The following is a 15671-nucleotide window of genomic DNA, read 5'->3' as shown; positions in this document are numbered from 1 at the left end:
CTGTTTTCTTTGATACCCTCTCATCTCGCCGCCATACAAGTAGGGAGGAAAGCGAAGCATCTACTCCGGCTCGTATGCTTCTTTGTTTTGAGCATGATGCGGTTAATGATTGATGACTTGATGATCAGTGGGTAGACGGGAATAGCGGATGATGAATCGTGTGTATCTAAATAGAGTGTATCGATGAGACTTTGATCCTTCCTTCTTAGATGCCTCATTGTGCAGTAGTAGCACTCGCAACTACGCTTTGATAATTAGCGATGGGAACTATACGTCAATATCGGATCAGCCTCGTAAACGGGATGCAGATACTGATTAGGGGTTCAGGGGCCGGGTGGAATACCCTCCCATCAAGGCAAGTGTGACAAATTTGTTACCTTCAATATCAGCCCACTTCTACAATCATCTACTCTCCAGGCTCTCCCGGTAGCCAAAAGAAAACTTGTTCTCCGAGGCCCCTGTGGCCCAGAGACGACGAGTGAGGACCGATAGGCAGACGTTACCTGGTGCACAACAAGCGAACAGCCGAGATATAGGACGCCGACTTGACCCTGTCAACTCCGTACCACCCCGAGTCGCACCACCCGACGAATTGTGGATCCTCAGTCGCCGTACCACCATGCGAGATGATGATGTCCACCATTTTCTGCCTGGCTGCGATCTCCTTCTCGAGATCTTGCACCCGACACTCCAACGCGCTGCTACCCTCAGTTTCACCGTAATGGGTGCTGTCATACTCGTCCAATTCCTTGGCCAGAGTTTCCTTTGAGTCCTCGTAGTTTCCCCAGTCATCAGCACGCGAAACGTAACTCAGCCATGGCTTTCGTATCTGCCTCTGCTGAGCCAACTCTTCCAAATGCCGAAGCTCGCTTTTCCGTGCTCGCAAGCCAGAATTGGCAATGTCAAGCGCTGTTCCATCGACCGTCCGCCGATTGAGAAACACCGTATCACACCTCTTACACAGCAGCCCCACGATGTCGAGGTAGGCAGAGTCGAACATAACTGCCACAGCTTCTGTGCCAGGGTTTTTTTTCCTTGCAAATACAGCCGCCTGCAAAGGGCTAACAGTATGATAGCTACCGTGCTTATCCGGCTCGTTGACCATCCTGAATCGGGGGTCGTTCAAGAGCAGCTTGACAATCTCAAGGTTGCCCGTCTTGGCTGCGAAGTATAGGGCCGTGTATACTATAACCTCGCCAAAGCTCATGTTAATATCTGTACGGGGGTCGCTTATGATCATCTTCGCCATCTCGGTGTGCTGGTTCTCAACTGCACGGTGAAGAGCAGTGCGCTCTCCACGGACATCAGTCGCGTTGATATCGATGTCCTCTCGGGCAAGTAAAAGTCTCATGAATGGCAATGACGAAGGGCTTTTCGCGGCTTGTCGGGAAGATGTTTCTGTTGGCAGCTCTCCGTTTGACGAAGGCAAGTTGACATTGAGGTCTGGTCTTTTGAGCAGCTTTTCCACAGTCTCCATGCCGAGTGTATCACACATCGGCTCCCTCCACGACATACCCCCGGCGCAGTAATGAATCAGGGCGTAACCAAGGTAATCCATCTCGTTGATGTCATAATCAGGTCGACTGATAAGCAATCGAAGGCAGGCCACCCTACTGTGAGAAATACAAACCCCCATGGTGGTCTGTTGGTACTTTGCTTCGAACACTGCGGCCGCACCTCGGTCGAGGAGAAGCTTGAGAATGACATCGCTGTCCCGGCGTATAGCGTACCCCATAAGGGAATCCCGCATAAGGGGATCCGTGGTGGTGCCACTGCCGAAGCTGTCCTCGACCCTTGCCCTAAAGTTCAAAAGCGCCCTGACAAGTTCTGGAAAATTCTTGGAATCGAAAGCCTCTTTCGCCAGTAGGAGTGGCGTTGCGTGGTCTTCGTCTCTCGCGTTGACATCGGCACCACGGAGAAGGAGAACGGTACAAGCCGTCAGGTGGCCTTGCATAACGGCCAGGTGGAGGGGGGTGCGGCCCTTGGCGTCCTTGAGATCCACAGAGGCGCCCGCCTTCAACAGCAAATTGACTAGGACACTATCTCCATTGGAGGCGGCAACATGGAGTGGTCTCCAGCCCTCATTTGGCAACGCAACAACATCGCTGTCGGCTCCGGCATCTAGCAGGGCCCTGACAAGCTCCTTTGATTCGGAATCCCGCATTGCGGAGGCCAGAGCTTCCCCCATCTGAAGGTTGCAGTCGTCGACGAAGTCTTGGTCTTGCATCGCTGGCGACTGGGTCGATCTCATTTTTTTCAGGTGTTCCAAGACAACAATGGCCATCTTCTCCCCTCCTCGCAAACCCCATGTAACGGCAGAAGTGCCGTCTCTCGATCTCACAAGAACGCTGCCCCCCCGCTGGAGGAGCAACCTAACCGCCTCCAGACTTCCGTTGTAAAGTGCGGTGATCAGCAGTGTGTTACTTCGGTGTGGTGATTCCACATCCATGCCGTACTCATCCATGAACACTGCCAGCATTGTTACGCTCCCTCTTGCGGCGGCAGCATGCACTGCCTCTAACAGGCCAGCTTTGGTTGCTGGGTCTTGCGCCCTTGCTGTCAACTGATCGGCGAGGATGCGGATGAGTGCTGTAAAATCCCTCCTGCTCGCCATGAGCAAAATTCTCTGGCGCCAAAAAAGTCGAAACCCCTGCTCAGATGATCGTTGGAGCAAGCCCAAGGCTGTCGCTAGGTCGGGGTCCGGGGCAATGTCTTTTTCCATCAACGCCTTAGCATGAATGAGCCAATCCAAGACGCCTTGCATGCAAGTGTCAACGCTGGTATCCCTGCCGGTCAACGCCAGCCCAGCCTCGGCGAGGCAGTAGAGAACAGCCGGGTCGGTGTCATCGCCTGGTGGATTCTCGTACCCATGGTCATTGTGCCAGTCCCAATCCGAGTTCGTATCGCTTGTACGATCGTAGGAGGGAAAAAACGCTTCTGAAGCTTCATAGCCATCTTCTGGTTCGTAGTTCTCTAGCTGGAGGAGGGCGAACCGGGCAACGAGGTCGGGGTCGCCAATCTGGAGTACCCCATCAAGCGTCTCTTGGTTCCTGAACAGGACACTGGCGAACCTAGGGCTGCTCGTGAGGATTTGAAGGGCCTCTTGGATGGATTTCTCATCATGCTTCTGGACTAGAGCCTGCCAACGCAGCTCCAACGCCCTGAAGCTCGCTAGGGTCGACGAAAGATGCATTTGATAGACACATAGGGATGCCCTCTGTTGCGCAGCCTCTGCCGTCGGGTGATTCGGGTCGAGGAGGGTAAAGCCGTGATTCCACATGTACTCCTTGGCGGTTGGATGAATGAACTCGACACAGGCTGATCCAAGGGCGGAGTCGCGCGGGACTGTCCCGCCCCAGTCCAGTCGCATGAGGCCACACGACACATTCGGCAGCCGACGCGCGAGTTCAACCACGGTTATCGGTTCAGTGGAGTCATGAACCTGCTCTCCTAAAGCATCTGGTGCGTTACTCGCCCGAACCAATTCGCTCAAGTCGATGCTTTCGTGAGGGGAGCACCCCATTAGTTGCAATATCTTCAGCGTCAAGGAGATCTCCGTCGTCGTGACGGTCTGGAGAAGGCCCTCATAGATCCCCATTATCTCACCAGGGATGCCATGTTTGATGAAGTCGTGTATCTGGTCCAGGCCATGCCCCTCATGCTCGAGTGACACTGCTCTCTTCGTGACAGAGGATGCCCACAAGAAGCTGCCATGCGCTTTGAGCCGTATTTGGAGCTCTGGGATATCAACTGCCTCAGCTAAGGCAATCTCGCTGGAAACGAATCGATCGATGTCGACCCTGTTCTCCTTCTCCATTTGGACGCAGCTTTCCACGTCCCTTGGGGCATAGGCAGGGTAGTACCGACTCGAAAGGCAAACGGCAACACCGCAGCGTGTCTTCTCAAATCGCTTCGGCATATCTTGGAATCTCTTGACCATATTGCGGGTGCCTTCAGCATCCCCACGGCATTCCTGGAGGCCGTCAATGTAAATTCGAACATCTCGCTTCTGTAGGGCGTAGAGGAGCAGCTTGTCGAGAAAAGATGTGAGATCCTCAAACGTCCATGCTTCGTCCGGGTTCGCCCCCTTCCGTGTCAACTCAGGCACCACACGATCGGTAAAAGCCGAAGGGTCGGTGAGGAGAAGTTGGTAGATCAGCGACCTCAACAGTCCGTCGATGGAGTGTTGTAAAGGAGTCCCCGTGGCAGAAAAAAAGTGCGACAAGATCAATGTCGAGCCCTTGCTAGCCTCGATCCTGGCCGAGCTGACTAAGTGCTTAATCATGACGGATTTTCCTGTGCCCGGGAGGCCCAGAGTCCAGAAGACGCCTTTGGCTGAGGACTTCCAGCTCTTGTAGGCCGCGTTGTCGAAGATCCAAAGACAAGTCCCATCGAGGGGCGGGGAGATGCCGTCTTCGCGGGCGAAGATGTCGCGAAACCAGATGCCGCGTAGAAAGACTTCCGCATCGGGAGATGATCCTTGGTGAGCTCGTAACGGCGATGAGCCCGTGCCAACACGTCCCCCCTGTTCTAGGTTGCTTTCGGCGGCAGGAATGACGTCCTGCCCCAGCCATAGCTTGAGCTCTCCGGAAACCCGCCGATACCCGGTGTCGTAGGTGCTGGAGAACTTGCACATCCCGACGTGGTCCGCCCAGAGGGGTCGCAAGGGATACCCGTCGATGGATGCCGACGCTCTCGGAACGATCATTCCCAGACGAGGGTGCTTCAATTCTTCCCAGAAGCAGGTGACATTGGCTCGGGCGCTGTTCTTCCTGAGCCACACGCAAAACTCTTCGTGGACGTCAGTAAGGAGCTCGGATCCAGGCCTCAAAAGATCAACGGGACTGCTGTTGACACGGAAAAACGGCGGAAACAGAGAGAGCGCGCTTCCGATGATGGCTCCCAGATTAGCGTGGCTGGATCCGCGATGCGGCGTGCCGAGGAAACACAAGCCACGGATATTCCGATCCAGCGTCTTGCTGCTCTCCTCCACAGCTGTTGCCGACATCAGGAGGGCCTTCTTGGCGAGGATGCCTCCGAGGCTGTGGGCGACGACGATAATGGGACGGTCGCCACAGGTGGGATCTCGACTGGTCGCGACTTCCCCAACCAAAGTCGACGCGTGATCACGCAAGGATCCTTGGCCAGTGCGGTCGAAAAACTGGACGACGTCAACATCGTACCCGAAAGTGAGGATCCGAGCAGACGGGAAATCACGAGACAGGAGCTCGGTCGGCCAGTAGACGCCCCGCTCCTCGCTGCCGTGAAGCCATGTTTTGAACGAGTCTCCCCTCAACCCGTGGATGAAGATGATATCGACCTTTGCATCCGGCAGGGACACGAGTTCCCTGAGTCCGAGTGTGTGGCGGCCACGAAAGAGGGCGTCGAGCGACGGCATTATTTTCTGGTTTGAGTTGAGTCGAAGGTGAGGGGAATTGACGCAGGATGGTGTTACTCCCGCGCACGCCTTCCCCCAATTGCAATCACTGAAAGGGCACGTGAGTGGCGGCCACTCACCCACCACTGAGAACGTCGCCCACGGGCACCCGTGCATTTCATTGGTACAGTTGGGGTCCTTTTCCTCCCCCTCCCGTGTCAACCCGCTCCGAGCACACCCCCCCAAACCAGACTATTCCCCAGACTATGATCGTAATATTCGCCTTAACATGGTTTTTAAAGTTGATGAATCGCTGTCAAACTTCTCGGAAGGAAATCGGAACACTTGGGCGCTCGGCGAAGAGGTGTTATTTTGACAGGAACACTCAACAGACAGACAATATGGTCTGGCAGGTCAGCGAAGGGGAACGAAAAGAGGGGACTTCCAACCACAAATCTGTAAGAACTCGTTAATAGTTTCAAGGGTAAGTCAGGTGGTCTGCTTATGGAACACCCCTGGATTTGGAACAAGGTTTGTCATCAAGGACTTGCCGCTCGCCACCCAACTCACCTATTTCAATCGCTTGCAACTCGACCAATTCTGCTTCAATACTTATCTTTTTTTCTCCATTCAATTGAGAAATGAAAGATGAAGCGATATACTCAGTTGGATTTGCAGAATGCGCTGGCAGAGTATGCAGAAACCGGCTTACTCCGTAGCTCTGCTGAAAATCACGGCATCCCCCCTACTACTCTCTTTAATCGGGTTCGTGGTTCCGAGCCAGCCTCCAAGGCCCAAATTCTTAATCAAAAGCTTTCTCCGGCTATGGAAGAACGCTTAACCGAATGGATTCTATTCCAAGGGTCGCTCGGTCACCCTCCAACCCACGCCCAAATTTGGAAACTAGCTAGAAGAATGCTCGAAGATAACGAGACCCTCGGAAAACGCTGGACTAGCCGGTTTTTGGCTAGAAATCCATCTATTTCTACAATTAGGCCTCGGAGAATCCATGCAAACCGTGCTGATCGAGCCTGTGAGGCCGTTATCCGGCCTTGGTTTGACTATTTGAAGCCTCCAGGCGTGGAGGCTATTCCAGCCAAGCATAGGTATAATATGGATGAAACTGGCATTGCTTCTGGCATTGGAGATAACGGCCTGGTTGTTGGATCTAAGGAAAGAAAGAAATTCCAGAAAAAGAAGAAAGGAGACCGAATTTGGACCTCGATTATCGAATGTATTTCCGCTGGCGGCCGGTATTTGAACCCAGTCGTCATTTTCAAAGGTGGAAGCCTTCAACAACAATGGTATCCACGCGATTTACAGCCATTTAAGGGCTGGAAGTGGAAACCCATTGAAAACGGCTGGTCTGACGATGATACTGCCGTCGCATGGCTCCGCAATATCTTTCTTCCAGAGACTCGGCCAGCTACCCCCTCGGAGAAGCGCCTCCTTATTTTAGATGGCCACGGTAGTCATACCACCAAAGAATTCATGCGGCTAGCCTTTTCTAATAACGTACAATTGTTATTTCTACCAGCCCACACCTCCCACGTTCTCCAGCCCCTGGATTTATCGGTTTTCGGCCCTCTAAAAGCCCGGTACAGAGCCAAGCATAACGAGGTTGTTTCCGGCTTCGACGAAGGCACTGTTGCTGAAAAGAGGGCCTTCCTAGAATGCTACCGGCAAGCCAGGGTCTATGGAATGACTGAATCTAATATCAAAGCCGGCTGGAAAGCTACAGGCCTCTGGCCGGTCAGCCTCAGGAAGCCCCTAAGCAACGGCCTTGTTATTAAGAATTCTAACGGCGACGTTGGTTAACTGACCTCTACGGTTTCTATAGACCTTCAAGAGGTCTATAACTTCATTCTAAATAAGAATTCGGAGGGCCGGCTTATATGTTTTACCCCTAAAAAGCCGAAGGATTTCCGTATTCAGGGGCAGGTTTTTCTAGCTGGCCAGAAACGGACTGCCAACGACCGACTTTTCATACGCAAGGCCGCAAAAGCCTTCGATTACGTGGTTTTCCAACTAGCCAATACGGCGCATCAATTGGAGGCTGCAGAAAAAAGCCTAGAACGCACAAGAGGCCGAAAGAGAAGGAAGGTCCAAGTCGACCCTAATACGCAGTTCGCTGGAATTGAGGAGGTTCGTACCTCACAGAGAGAGGCTGGCAGAGAGGACCTTGGTTATTCTGAAAGAGAAGAATCAGGAGAATCCGATACTGAAGACTTCATCATTGTAGCTAATTAATTGACAAAGTTGTTGGCAATTGAAGTTTGTGGTGTTGTGCGGGGTCCGATTCAGGGGCTGTTCCATACGCAGGGGTGTTCCAAAAGTCCCCCACCTGACTTAACGAATGTGGATTCAAAGCTGCAGAAAGGAATCTGTAGTGGGGTTCCTGCAGGGCTGGGGCAGGAAAGAGGATGTGACGGCCTGACCAGTTCTGCCACCACCAAATGCCACAACAAATGCCACAACCCTATAAATCGCCTTAATCCACCCCAACGTATGCAGCCTACCCCAAAGCATGCAGTCAGCCAGCCACCTATTCCCCCAGGATTCTTACCAATCACAGCCATGGATCCCATTAGTGAGCCCCCTGTTCCGGCGCGCCACAGCTCATACTAACCCTCTATGCAGCGATAGATCTGGCCGACGAAGATGCGCCGTTGGATGCCACCGCTGTTGACGAAGTGACCGTTATACCTCTCGATGACGAAGACGCCGCCACGCCTGGCGATGAAGATGACCTCGAAGATGGCTCCGTTGCGCCGCTCTCGAACCCCCCCACAAGGCCACAAGCTACTCACGCGGAAGTACGACTTTTACGATGATATCATGCACGACCTCCACAAGTTCTACGCCTATGCTGGCTTCTCTGTATCTATTAAGCGCTCCCTCAACCCAGTCAAAGGCTGTAGGAAGGCCAGATTCGACTTGGTATGCCACAAGGGCAAGATGTGGCAGTCTCGCAACACATCTACCATGAAGAGAGGTTGTAATTGGAAGGGTCAGGTCACGGCGGTCCTGGCCGATAATACGAAGGCTCGGAAATGGATCTTTGAGGTTCGCCACGGCTGTACGGCCCATAACGATCACGAAGCGGAGGACCGTATCGCACAGAGGTTTGGCCCTGAGCATGTCGCCTTCGTGGCGCAGTATCTTGACCGACCTACTATTGCGAACAGAGAAGTGGCTAGAGATCTACGGCTTTGCTTCCCTAGTATCGTCTTTAATTAACGCTAGGTCTAGAACACGCGCTACAGGCTCAAACAGAAAGCCTTGGCTGGATACAGCCCTTTCTAAGCTACTAAGAAAATGCTGGATGACTAAGGCATCCGCCATACAGTTAAATGGGCCGAAGACAATGGTTCTGGTGAACTGAAACCAGAGGGTCTCTTCTGGACCTTCGATTAGATTAAAAAAAACCTGGGGTCAGAACGATTGGATCCAGATGTATGATAGCACATACAAGACTAATAACAAGGGCCTTGCGCTCTTCCAGATCGTCGGCCTAACTAATGCGAATATGGCCTTCTCGTGTGCATTCGGCTTCATCAACAATGAGCGCTAGGAAGGCTTCGATTGGTTGATGGAACAAGTTAACCAGACCCGCGATAGGATTAATGCGAGGGGGCCCTGAAGGTCACTATCACAGACTACGATACTACCATACGCAATGCCATCGCCAAGGTCTACCTAGAGGCACAGCCGCAACTGTGCATTTTCCACGTTAATAAGAACTAGCCCTTGACATGAAGAAAAAGTCGTCTAAGCCAGCTGTAGCCGCCGTTATAGCTGCGCAACAGAGCGTACAACAGAGCGCTCAGAGCGCCCAGAGCACTCAGAGCGCCCAGAGCACACAACAATCACAACAACAAGATGGTGATAGTCGCTCTGGTGTTGAGGAGCCGGTTCAGCGAGCCATAACGTACAGGACCGTCGGCCGTGGCTAGGCTCTACAGAAGGCTGACGACCGAGTCGAGTACTGTCTTGCTGGCATTTACGACCTCTGGACTCACATGGTTTACTCTGCTAGCCTCAATGACTTCGATACGGCCTGGGAGAAGTTCAAAGCCTACTTTTACGACCAGACTACTATCATTGACTACATTGAGGGGATGTGGATTGCTGCCGCTGAGCAATGGGCCGGCTGTTACTTCGGTAGAAGGCTCAACTTCGGCCAACGCACTACATCCCCTGTTGTTGTTGTTGTTGTTTTCATTTATCATCCTAAACGGGAGGAGGGAGCTTGAGCCCCCTCCTGCCCTATAAGCTCTAGACTTGTGGGGACGCGCTATGAGAGGACCTATGTACAAGACAGCCAATATAGCGAACCATGCATTATTTTGCAATTTGGCGGAGTGGGACCGCGCTTCAAACCGCTACCCTCACCTCTACATCCCCTGTTGAGATTGTCAACCGCTCCTTAAGTCCTTCGTCATCAATGACAACAGTACGGTCTTGGATGTTGTAAAGCAGTCAATTAAGATGGTTAAGGCGATGGAACGACGTATTACAGCAGCTACCAAGAAGCAGAAAGAGAGGCAACGGATAGACTCGTCAACGCGCACTGGATGGGTACAGCTCGCTATACCGTGGCACACGCAGCTCTCGATGTCGTCAACAAGCAACACCAGAAGATGCTCGCGGCGGCACCGACGCGATCACGGCCTGTTGTTACGCCTCTGGAGCCCTGCACACACTACTTCACAACTCAGATAGGTCTCCCCTGCAGCCATGAGCTGCTCCGGTGCCACAGAGACCGAGATAACGGCGGTTTAGTCCTTGAGAAGGCTGACTTCTATCCATTCTAGTGGTTGGATAGAAACTTGGCTGCCGATGACGAGTATCTGATGATACGAGAGTTTGATAGAGTTCAAGCGCTCCGTGGCACTACCGCCTCGCAACACGTGTCACCATCAATCCAACGCGATGCCTCGCAATGGGAACGCGAAGATCTCGCGGAGGTGGAGGGCACACACATGGGCAGCCGAGGACGGTCAATGGCCTAAGTTCTGCACGCACCGCGCCTCGAGGAGCCCGAGGAGGCACTCCTGGTAGCTGTGGTGGTGCGCGCGGAGGTCCGCAGTCACAAGCATCACAGGCCTCGACCAGAGGCACATCAACGGTGCGTGGCAGAGGGGGAGTGTGTAAGGGAGGTAGCCGGCAGTCGTCTGACATCACGGCCGAGGCACTTGCGCAGCTGGCAGCAACTGCAGAGGCAGCTGAGCCAGCTGCCGAGGACTCAATCGATGTAGTTATGTAAGCTAGTTATGTGGATGTAGGCATTCAAATGGAAGACTACTGTATATGAGCGATTTGAGTTTTCTGGTCAATTGAGCGATTGCTGGCGGTTGCAGTGGTTGTGGTTCACCGCCTTCCAAATTCGAAAAGCGGTGAGAGGATTTCTTCGGGGTGGTTGCAGGGTTAAGGCCCCCTCCCAGAGGGTGGGAGGGGCTAAAATTGCAGTGCAGGACGCCATGACCGAACAATTGCGACGGTACGACTTGAAGCTCTTCTGACCCCGTCGTCTCCCTCCCTCCCCTCTGGGAGGGGCTAAAATTGCAGTGCAGAATATCCACTCAGGAACTCGAACTTGACCGAACACGACTTGAAGCTCTTCTGACCCCGTCGTCTCCCTCCCTCCCCTCTGGGAGGGGCTAAAATTGCAGTGCAGAATGCCAAGCCCAAGAAAATTATTGAAAATGCTCTTCTGACCCCGTCGTCTCCCTCCCGCCCAGGGGCTAAAATTGCAGTGCAGAAACCTTTGCCATGCCAAGACACCTTTCCCAACCACCTTTCCCCCGCGTCTCCCCTCCTGGCAGAGGGGCTACCAGGAGGGGCCAGGAGGGGCTGCCAGGAGGCGTCGCCCCATTTGCCAGCAGACCGCCACCGCCCTTATAGGAAATTGGCCGCAAACCCACACCCTCAGTAGGTATTGGATGCACCAAGCAGGGACATACTCGAAGTGCCCTCCTTCATTACGGCGCAGTTTTCTTTCACCGTCTGCCACCAGACGCGCAAGCAACATAATATAGATAAAAGTAGGACATTATTACGAGAAGACCTAAGCTTCCAACCAAATAGGTTTGCATTTCTGATGTATTTAGCCCTATAGTCTACCGCTTTGCGCCTTGCGCCTCTTGAGTTGGCGGGAGGCCGAATATTCTAGGGCTTTGCAGGCGTTGATGATGTCATCGTTACGCTCATAACATTTTCCTGGAGCGGGGTGCATCTGCAGTTAATAATTATACCTCTTGACTCAGTCTACAACTGCCCTACCTATTTTCACCCCCTGTCACGGCAAGTGCAGACAACTCTGGAATAGTGGGCCCGACCCGGACCCCACTACTTCCTGACACCCCACTAGACTAGGTGGCCCGTGCACCTACGTCACATGACCCACAGCACTACCTATTTCCCCGCGCCCTGCCCGAGCTTCAGAAACTTCCTTTCCCTTTTCTTTCCTTAGCTTTAGATTCTACGAATACAGCGACCATAGTGCAGCTTTGTCTCATGCAGTTGACTGTGCGGTGATACCCCCCATAATTTCTACCAGTCTAGGGCACTTTTGACTACTAAGCTTTAAGTATACGACATAGATTAGGCTATGGCTACGGGGAATACTTGTTGGATTGGCTATTGTCAGATGGACAAGGGTTGCATGTGGAATAGAGCTCATCCCAGCTGAGCTCTGGTGTGGTCATCCGAGGTGAAAAGAGGCTCAGGGGAGCTGAAATGAAGTGGCCAGTTCAGCTGGTGTGGCTACTTTTGCCACCACCATTGCCACCATTTACAACTATAATAGAGGCCCTCTGGCAGGACCAAAAAGAAGAAGGAGGAGAGATCAATGAAGAAAGTTGAAGTGCTGAATCCAACAAGACTATCATCATGCCAGACGGACCCGACTGCTTGCCAATCACAAAACCAGTTATCACGCCGGGGCAGTCAAACAAGCGACAGCGCCAGGCCAGCATGGACTTCCGTAATGATGACTTGGAGTAAAACCTTATTACACAGCACCGCCATCTACATGCAGAACACAGGCACGAGCTCCTGCAGAAAGCCAGCAAGCCACAGCCTACTTTCTACCTTCCACCGCAATTTATAAGCCATCACCATGAATACGAAGTAGGCTTGATGAGAGCTTAAAAGGGGGCGCTGGCCAGGATGTCGCTCCTCAACTCTGATCAGCGTTACAAACAAAGTGAAAACACGCATCGCGAGATGCCACGTACATGTTCAGACCTGCTTAGAGTTCACCGATGTGAGGGTAATTTCCGACACAATGCTCGGTCTCATGCAAGCTGTAGTCCAGCCGTTTAGAATTCACCGATGTAATAGTGATATCCGATACTATGCTTGATATTACTAGTCTTCTGCAAGTTGTATCTTTCATCACACGCAGTCTAAACTGTGAACGGAACATCTCGGGTTCTAGGTTCATGAACAATCCCAGCTGACATCTATTGTTACGGGGTAAGCGTACATACTATTATCTGAAATCTAACCGTCAGTCAAGTCGTGTCAGGGCTGAAGGCAACGCTGAGGCATTATACCGGCTCGGCACAACCATCAGGGACGCTTACACGGCAATGGTTCCACATTCGGCGCGGGGCTGTTCTTATTTTGGATGCTAATTTCCAAGGGACATGGATAAAATATATCAAAGCATTGTAACACAGCAGCAATAGATCGCCTCTGCTTTCTCTCCGTGTTGCTTGTCGTCAGGTCGCTTGCGCGTAAGCGAAAACTTGACTCTACTGCCCGCTCGTATTTCTACCCGCGAGCTAAGGCCCCGCTACTTCTTAGCGGGGGTTTAGTAAAGGGGTTTGGTAGAGGGATTTGGTAAAGCCTCTTTCTAAGAACTCTCGCTACGGTAGGTTAAACTTAAAGAGGTAAAGGGAGGGAAAATAACCTAGAGCAAGAGAGTTAACGCGATTAAGACGGCGCCAGGCTAAATTTAACTACTTAACTACTTAATGTAAGAGAAGGCAGGTACGCCTGATCAAGATAGTCACAATGAAGGTAATAAGGAAGGCAAGCAATGACTGGTGTTGGTGTAAGACTTCAACCTGGCCCTCGCAAAGCAATGGGGCGAGGGCCAATAGGATATCCACACCCCGCCTTTGGTGGCTTGGTCAGCCGCTTACTGGTGCATTAGCGCCATTTTTTGGCCGTGCCCTCAGCGCCAGTCACCAGTGGAAAATATTCGCCCATATCGTAACCTGGCAAACCAACCCCTGCAGGGCTTCCAATTCTTCCATTTTTCTACTACTTCTTGACGATAAGCTATGCCTTCCGGTTAGCTCGCAACTGCTTACAGAACTGGTCCATAGAAGAACCGGTCCGCTGCTGTTGTAGATGGATGATATACATCGCAGCCTCCTCGCCAATACGACGGTTCCGCGCAATACGCTCGATTTCCCTGATGACCTCCAGCCGTAACGAATACCACTGCAGCTCTGTACGCCGGCCTGCCCTCCAACTATGCCCCCACCGACTATCTAAATCACGTACGGCTGGCTGCCCGTGTAGACCAACAGTCCATTCCTTCCAAAGACCCTCTACCGTTTTGACAGCGCGGCTCATACTATACTGCGGTGGCCCTGCAGTGGGTAGGCTTGCCAGCGCTGCAGTGTACGGGCTCGCCAGTGCTGCAGTGGGTGGGCTCACCAGTGCTGCAGTAGGTAGGCTAGCCGGTTCTGCAAGGGGTGGTCCCGTGGTAGCTGTAATAGCAACCCCCATCGTGCCATCTGAGCCTGTATTGGTTGCTTTGATGTGAACTGTCAGGCCGTTTGAGAGCAGCGATAGAATATGGGAGCCTTGTTGTGACTGGCTACCAAGTGTCTTCTCAAGCTTTTGGTCCAGTTGAACAATCCGTGCCTCGTTCCGTTTATCGATCGACTGGAGGAAGTCAGAGAGAACTGGTATAGCCTGTGTCAAAACTGCCAGCTGGCTTGGCCTCTCCTCTTCTTGCGTAAAGGTCCGGATCTCTTGTGCGTATTGGAGATATGCTTTATGCTGAAAGATTGGATGGAGCCAGACTGGGCTCCTTGGGTACCTCAGCATAAGGAACGCTGAGTCCTGAAGGACTACCTCACGTAGGTAGAAAAGCAAGTTCGTCAAACCCATTGCTGCAAGGTCGTTGATTTGCCCAGGGCCAGATCCAAACCGGCCCTCCCACTGGCTAAGCTCTGGCCATATCATTGATAGAAGCTCAGGTGGCGGCACAAGGTTGGCACGGCGGATCTCAAAACACCCAATCTGCTTTGGGTGGCCGGCCATAGTGCGCATAAACTCTCGAGGCAACGCATTCAGATAACAGCCGACCATTTGCTCCTGGTTCCAACGGCCAGCCCGGCGAATCTGGTCCTCAGAAACCCCCTTTAACTCAGCCGTCTTAGCCCCTGAACTGCGGCCAATATGGGTCTTCTTGTTGGAGGTGATCTCAGCGTATGAGAAGGCTTTGACAACCCACTCACGTTGCGCATTGTACGAAAAAGGTTTCGTACGATCTGAGCTGTTGCTATTGCCTTTAATCAGTCGGATGTCGTACCAGGTAGAGCGTTGGCTGAAATCTGGGAAAGGCTCGTTGCCAAGATCCCAGCGGAAAAGAAGGTAGAAAGCTACCGCGCCTAACAGGCAAAGCTGAGGATTCCGATTCCGTAAGGCGCCAGCAGTCTCGAGCCGGCCGTCCTGGTTCTGCTTACCAGCACGTGTCGTCATAATTAGCGGCATACAGCGGGTAGGGCCCTCTCCAACAAACTCAAAGGTAAAGAGATCTGAGAGCTCTAAAGCCCGACGATCGCCACCGCGAGTCAGCATATAGTGACTGAGAAGGATGTCGACAATTGTACGGAGGTAGCACTCAGGCGATTCGCCAGTCTGTGACCAAAGCTCCTGACAGAGTCGTAAAAGCTGGGGCTCTGTATACCCATCGAGAAGGGTATCACGGCCTTTATCAGCGTAGTTGGCCTTATCCCGTGCAGCATCTCGGCGTTGCAATGACTTGATGTAATCCCGTACGCTATGCTCACGGGGAGATGGATGGCTGTTCATCCCCAGAGCCTTCTGGGTGCAGTACAGGTCGGTGATAGCTGTAACGTAGCTCCGGACTGATCGCCATGCCAGTCGAGTAGCCGTTCGGGGGGTCTCAGGGGCTGTCTTAGAGCTCTTGCCTCTAAGCGGCCGCTGTACCACACGCTCGACAAGGAAGAGGAGAAGCTTATCTTCTGTAACAGTATCGCGATCATGATACTGCTTAGAAGTACAGAACTCCTGGAACTCT

General features: G+C 52.7%; 2 protein-coding genes across 2 annotated transcripts; one reads left to right on the top strand and one right to left on the bottom strand.

The window, feature by feature from the left end:
• Nucleotides 1-248: 248 nt before the first annotated feature.
• On the bottom strand, nucleotides 249-5405 carry B0T26DRAFT_725797 (uncharacterized protein). Its single transcript, XM_060442793.1, has one exon. It carries the CDS (start codon nucleotides 5396-5398, stop codon nucleotides 500-502), a length of 4899 nt encoding a protein of 1632 aa, XP_060291310.1. The 5' UTR covers nucleotides 5399-5405; the 3' UTR covers nucleotides 249-499.
• Nucleotides 5406-7840: 2435 nt separating this feature from the next.
• On the top strand, nucleotides 7841-9010 carry B0T26DRAFT_725783 (uncharacterized protein; the record flags this gene model as incomplete). Its single annotated transcript, XM_060442792.1, has 2 exons — nucleotides 7841-7967; nucleotides 8018-9010. A coding segment is annotated over exon 2 (524 nt), but the record flags the coding sequence as incomplete, so codon positions are not given.
• Nucleotides 9011-15671: the final 6661 nt, after the last annotated feature.

Source organism: Lasiosphaeria miniovina (genome assembly GCF_030549165.1).
Source record: "Lasiosphaeria miniovina strain SMH2392-1A chromosome Unknown B0T26scaffold_7, whole genome shotgun sequence".
NCBI lineage: Eukaryota > Fungi > Ascomycota > Sordariomycetes > Sordariales > Lasiosphaeriaceae > Lasiosphaeria > Lasiosphaeria miniovina.
This window is presented reverse-complemented; position numbering and strand designations above follow the sequence as displayed.